Below are 7143 nucleotides of genomic sequence, written 5' to 3' on the forward strand. Positions count from 1 at the left end.
CCTTTCTGGATCACTGGTCTGGACCCCAGATGTAAATCATTGTTTCTTTCTCCTAGACTTGAAAATAGCCCAGCAACATGCCTCCACCCCGGATTGGGGATTGCAAAATGAAAAGATGTTTTCTTTCTCTTCAACTTTTTGTCTTATGCATGTTCGAGGTTTTTTCAAACTGAGGGTCTTTATTTAATTCAAGTGAGCCATTTTTAGTATTTTTGGTATTTACGTTTTCTTTGATACACACTTCTGTATCACTGTGATGTAAATTGCAGGTTTTTTTTTTTTTAAGACGTTTTAAAAAAATATTTTGAGGGAAGAATTTTAAGTAGAGCGGCAGTCTGTCTTTGGGGATCTCCGGCACAATCCCGGTGAAGAGAAGGTAAACCGAGCTCTGTCCACCCCCCTAAGACACCTGACGCCCCTTCCTCATTGCCTCCGCCTACCCAGATGGTGTGAAGGGAGACCTCCTGATTGACATCGGCTCTGGCCCCACCATCTATCAGCTCCTCTCTGCGTGTGAGTCCTTCAAGGAGATCATCGTCTCTGACTACACGGACCAGAACCTGCAGGAGCTGGAGAAGTGGCTGAAGAAGGAGCCAGAGGCTTTCGACTGGTCCCCAGTGGTGACCTACGTGTGTGATCTCGAAGGGAACAGGTAGAGAAACTGGTGTCTACTTGGCTTTCTGAGGGTACCTGTGTGACAGTTGACAGTAAAAGTATATATTTGTAAAATGAATATATCTCAACATTTGTTAGGAAAGGGCTCTGATTTCCTAACAAGACAATCGCCCTCAAGAAATGAGTGCTAACACTTTTGGGGTCATGATTAACCAGCATTCATTCATTCAACAAACATATTGAGCACCTACGATGCACCAAGGTACTAGCCACTGGGATGAAACAGTGAACAAACCAGAGGAGGGCTCTTCTCTCCTAGAACTCACATCAGGAAAGACAAGTGAGCCCCAGATCATTTAGGACTTTCTAGGCCAAATTAAAGATTGTGGACTTCAAGTGTAATGAGAAGACATTAGAGCTATAACCAGGAGGGTGATCAGACCCTCAGTATACACTGACAAAGATCTCCCTGGCTGCTGTGCAGAGAATGGATTAGAGGGGTTTATAGCAGAACAAGAGATGCAGAAAGGAGACAATTTAGATCCAGGTGAGAGATGTTGGTGACTTGGACTATGGTGATGGAGAGAGATAGATGGTTTGAAGATTGATTTTTGAGCTAGAATGAATAATAATTGGTAATGATTGGTTATGGGGAGAGAGGAGAGGGAAATGTCAAGGGTGACCCTCATGTTCCTGAACTTGAACAACAGGAAAATTGAAGAACCATTCCTGAATCCCAGGTATCAATATAAAATCATGAGGATTTAACATCTTCCTAAAGAAGATGCCTCTTCTGCTCTCGTCTGGAAGTAACGGTCCATTCGTTTCTTTGTAATTGCACTCGTTGATACCCATCAACTTGCTAACTTTTGTTTATTTCTAGGAGTCAGTTTCTCTTCTGAAACTAACTCTAATGTCTGCTTCTATTTCTTTAACCTCCTGTTTTCTTTCAATGGTCTACTGACGGCTGGCATATTTCTTTCCCTCAAGGTTATTAGGAGTATTGTAACTTTATATTTATTTTCTTACATATTGTTGATACACTGTCTTACTGGTAGTAACATGGATTGTCAAATGTAAGTTATCAAGGTGACTCACTGGTGGCACAATTATTTATAAAATAGCAGTATGAATAAACTAGAGGTTTTATTTTTTTTTTTTCACAGTTAACATTTTGCTATCCTCCAGAGTTGCTTAATTTCCACTGGATTTCCACTAATCTTTTATCTCTATTAGCAGGCATAGTAAGTCTTGAAATCAGGTAGTGTAAGTCCTCCAGCTTGGTTTTTTTCAAGACTATTTTTGGCAATTATACTGCCATTATATTTTGATGTAAACTTTAGAACAATCTTGTCAATTTCTCAAAAAAAAAAAAAAAAAAACCAAAGCCTGCTGAGACTTAAAATAGGATTTCTTTGAATTTACAGATCAATTTAGGAGAATGGACATGTTAAATCTCCAGCCCATGAACATGGTTTATCTCTTCATTTATTTAGGACTTCTTTAATTTCTCTCACCCATATTTTATAGTTCTCATATTTTACATATGTTTCAGTAAAATTGTTCCGAATTGTTTCATGTTTTTAATGCCATTGTTAATTGTATTTTTAAAATTTCATTTTAGTAATTTCATTTTTATCCCATTTGGTAATATATTAAAATACGATTGATTTTTATTTATTAGCCTTGTGTCCTATGACTTTGCTGACTTCTCAGATCAATTTTAGTAGTGTTTTTTTGTAGACTGTATAGGGTTTTCTACGTGCACTATTATATCATCTGCAAATAAAAACAGATTTTTGGGTGGGTTCATTGGCTCACACCTGTAATCCTAGCACTCTGGGCTGCCAAGGTGGGAGGATCACTTAAGGTCAGGAGTTTGAGACCAGCCTGAGCAACAGCGACACCTGTCTCTACTACAAATAGAAAAAATTAGCTGGGCGTGGTAGTGCATGCCTGTAGTCCCAGCTACTCAGGAGGCTGAGGCAGGAGGATTGCTTGAGCCCAGGAGTTTGAGGTTGCAGTAAGCTATGATGCCATCACTGCACTGTAGCCTGGGTGATAGAGTGAGACTGTCTCAAAAAAAAAAAAGGAAATTTATCCTTTGTATTCCTAACCTCTTTGAAATTTTTAATCAAATGTTGAATTTTGTCAAATATTTTGCATTTACTGAGACGGTCATATGATTTTTCTCCTTTATTCTGAAAGTGTGAATTATATTGGGTAATTCTGAATGTTAAACCAAACTGGCATAACCCCTTGGTCACGAAGTATTATTCTTTTTATGTATTGCTGGGTGTGATTTGCTAATATTTTTTTTTTTTTTTGAAACAGAGTCTCGCTTTGTTGCCCGGGCTAGAGTGAGTGCCGTGGCGTCAGCCTAGCTCACAGCAACCTCAAACTCCTGGGCTCAAGCAATCCTTCTGCCTCAGCCTCCCGAGTAGCTGGGACTACAGGGATGCGCCACCATGCGCGGCTAATTTTTTCTATATATATTTTTAGTTGTCCAGATCATTTCTTTCTATTTTTTAGTAGAGATGGGGTCTCGCTCTTGCTCAGGCTGGTCTTGAACGCCTGACCTTGAGCGATCCACCCGCCTCGGCCTCCCAGAGTGCTAGGATTACAGGCGTGAGCCACCGCGCCCGGCCTTGCTAATATTTTGTTTAGGATTTTTACAACTATATTTATGAGGGATATTGAACTATATTTTTCTTTTCTTATAGTGCGCTTGGCAGGTTTTGATACCAGCGTGGTGCCAGAGTCATTAAATAAGTTGAGTGTGATTTCTCCCCTTCTATTTTCTGAAAGAATTTGTGTATAATTAGTATTATTTCCATCTTAAATGATTGATAGAATTCATCTGAACTTGAGGATTTTTTTCATGTTTGGAAAGGTGTTTATTAATTAGAATAGCATTTCTTTAATGGCTACTTGGATTTCCTGTTTCTTTTTTTGTCTGTTTTGATAAGTAATATTTTTCAAGAAATTTGTCCCTTTCATCCTGGTTTTCAACTTTATTCTCATAAAGATTTTTTACAATATCCTGTTTTTTTTTTTTTTTTTGCAGAAGCAAACACACATTTCATTTAAACAGGTAATTTCTCAAATCTTGGGTTTTCACCTGATGCATTTGCTCACATATCATCCACTCATCCAACCTCCCTGTAGTTATCATATCTTGATTCCCCTTTGAGAAACCATCTCGTCCCACTCCCATTCATGTATTTTAATTTGTACTCCAAAATAGGTATACAAAAGTGTACACTGCAGTAAAAATTTAGAAAAAAATCTAAGTGTTGGACATTTCATAGGGAATAGCTAAAGAAATTATGGGGGCACCCACTTAGCATAATGTCCTCCAGTTTTATCCATGTTGTCACACATGGCAGTATCTCCGTCTTTGTAAAGAATGAATAATATTCCATTGTATATACCACAATTTTTATATCCAATCATCTGTTGATGGACGCTTTTGTTGCTTCCATATCTTGGCTATTGTAAATAATGCTTCAATGAACGTGGGGATACAGATATCTCTATGATATGCTGTTTTCATTTCTTTTGGATATATACTCAGCAGAAGAATACACATATCATCATATAGTAGTTCGATTTTTAATTTTTGAGAAATCTCCTTTGTTTTCCATAATGGCCATACCGATTTACATTCCTACCAACAGTGTACAAGGGTTCCCTTTTCTCTATACCCCAACCAACACTTGCCTCTTGTCTTTTTCATAATAGTCATCCTAACAAGTGTGAGGTGCTATCTCATTGTGGTTTTTTAATACCTTTTTATGGCCACAAGATCTGTGGTGATCTCCTTCCTCTCTTTCATTCTTGATATTAGTAATTTGTCTTCTTTTTCTTAATCTTGAACAACTTTGCTAGAGATTGTGTTTTCGAAGAACCAACTTTTGGCTTTGTTGATTTTTCTTTATTTTCTGTCCATTTTCTACTTTCTCAGTTTCTGTTATTTTTTTAAAATTTCTTTCTTTCATGTACTTTAATTTTAATTTTTTCTAGTTTCTTTTTAATTTTTTTCTAGCTTTCTAAAATTTCTTATTTTTAATTCTTTCTCCAGCTTCTTAAGATGGAAGCTTAGATCATTGATTTCACGTATTTCTTTCTTCTAATGTAGGCATTTAGAACTGCAAATTTCCTTCAGCACTGTTTAACCACATCCCATGATTTTTGCATGTTGTATTTTTATTATTAACCAAACTCAGCGTATTTTCTCATTTTTTTGTAATTTCTGTTTTGACCATAAATTATTTAGAATGGTGTTAATTTCTAAAAATTTGGGGATTTTTTTTAGATATCTTATTGCTATTGGTTTCTAATTAAATTTTGTTGTAGTCAGAGATTTATTTTGTGGCCTAGCATATATTCTATCTTGCTGAATATTATATGTGCTTTCTACATTGAAAATAATGTACATTGTCCAATTGTAGATGTAGTTTCTATAAATATCAATTAAATCAGGTAGATTGATAGTATCGCTCAAATTTTCTACATCCTTACTGATTGTTTCCTTATTTAGTCTATCAATTACTGAGAGAGAAGCGTTAACATCTCAAACTACGATTGTTGATTTATCCCTTGCTTCCTATAGTTCTGTCGGCATTTGCTTTATGCACTTTGAAGCTTGTTATAGCTCTGTTATTTACCTTTTTAGGATTATTATGTCTTCTTGATGAATTGACCATTTTATCATTATGAAATCTCTCCCTTTATATCCAGTAATACACTTTGTCTTGAAGTCTACTTTTTCAGGTGTTAATGTAGCCACATCAGCCTTCCTATGCCTGGTGTGTGCACAGTGCGGTAGGCAGTGTCTCCCAATAATCTTTGTCTCACCCTGGTGTAATCCCTTCCCCTAGGATATCATTGGATTTAGTTACTCAATTCTGACAAATTCGGTAGAGTGCGGCATGGTGATGGAACATCGATTCTCCGATTAAGTTTAAAAAGACTACAGCACCACCACATGCCCATTAGAATGGCCAGAATCCAGAGCACAAACAACACCAAATGCTGGAGAGGATGTGGAGCAACAGAAACTCTCATTTATTGCTGATGGGAAGGCAGTTTGTTCCTTAAAAAACTCAACACACTCTTACCATTCAACCCAGCGATTGCACTCTGATATTTACCCCCAAACGTTGAAAATTTGTGTCCACGTGAAAAGCTGTACACAGATGTTTATAATAGCCTTATTCGTAATTTCCCCAAATTGGAAGCATCCAAGCTGTCTTTCAGTAGGTGAATGAATAAATCAACTGTGGTACAGTCAGATAATGGACAATTATTCAGTGATTTAAAAAAAGAAAAAACAGATGGGCTATCAAGCCATGAAAAGATATAAAAGAAACTTAAATTCATATTACTAAGTGAAATAAGCCAATATGAAAATTCTCCATACTATACGATTCCAACAATATGATATTCTGGAAAAGGCAAAACTGTGGAGGCAGTAAAAAGATCAGTGGTTGCCAGGGATTTGGAGGAGGACAGGAAGTATAGGTAGAATACAGAGGATTTTTAGGGCAGAGAGACTACTCTGTATGACACTATAATGGTGGACACATGTCAATGTGCATTTGTCCAAACCCATATAATGTACAATACCAAGAGTGAATCTTAATGTAAACTATGGACTTTGGGTGATGATAATGTGTCAATGTAGGCCTTCTGCTCAATTTTGCAGTGAACCTAATACTGCTGGAAAAATAAAATTGATTTAAAAAAAACTATAGCTTTTTACTGAATATTCTCTCTACTCTCACACACTTGTCCTGAGGAGTGAGCTTGGAAACAAACTTCTCCCCAGTTGAGCCATCAGATGAGTCTGAATACTTGACCAATGCTCTGTGTGCAACTTCCTGAGAAACTGACTGCATCAGAAGCACTCAGCTAATCTGTACCCAGATTTCTCACCCACAGAAACTGTGAGATAAATATTTGTGATTTTAAGCTGCTAAATTTGGGGGATAATTTGTTCTGCAACAATAGATAACTAATATACATGATGTATCTATAGATCTTTTCCCACTCTTTTGTTTTCCTACTGCCTGTGTTTTTATATTTTATTTTATTTTATTTTTTGCAAATCGTATATAGTAGGTATTGCTTTTTAATCCAGACTGATAATTTCTACTTTTTAACTGGATTGTTTAGTCCAGTTACATTTAATATAATTACTGGTATTATATGGTTGAGTTTAAATCTATCATCTTGGTATGTTTTCTATTTGTTCTATCTGATTGTTTTTCATCTGTGTCTTCCTTCCTGCTTCCTCTTGGCAAATGGAGTAATTTTTACTATTGCATTTAGTATAAGTGTACATATTTTTAGTATTTCTTTTTATCTCCCCTATTAACCTCTTCTGTGTTTTGTGTGAGTTTGTGTGATTTTTCTAGAAATTGCAATAAGCATCCTTAACATGTCTGTTACCTCAGAAATAATGCAAGATATTACAATAGTGTAATTTCCTTAACCCACTCTTCTACCCCTTATGATCTTGTC

General features: G+C 36.4%; 1 protein-coding gene across 1 annotated transcript in view; it reads left to right on the forward strand.

Moving 5' to 3' along the window:
* Window positions 1–7143, forward strand: part of NNMT (nicotinamide N-methyltransferase) — a 30932-nt gene that overhangs the window by 15592 nt on the left and 8197 nt on the right. Inside the window, exon 2 of the mRNA XM_012659202.1 lies at window positions 445–652. Coding sequence (XP_012514656.1) covers window positions 445–652 — 208 coding nt within the window. The remainder of the gene's footprint in view (window positions 1–444; window positions 653–7143) is intronic.

This window comes from Propithecus coquereli, unplaced genomic scaffold (genome assembly GCF_000956105.1).
Source record: "Propithecus coquereli isolate 6110/MARCELLA unplaced genomic scaffold, Pcoq_1.0 Scaffold6, whole genome shotgun sequence".
Taxonomy (NCBI): domain Eukaryota; kingdom Metazoa; phylum Chordata; class Mammalia; order Primates; family Indriidae; genus Propithecus; species Propithecus coquereli.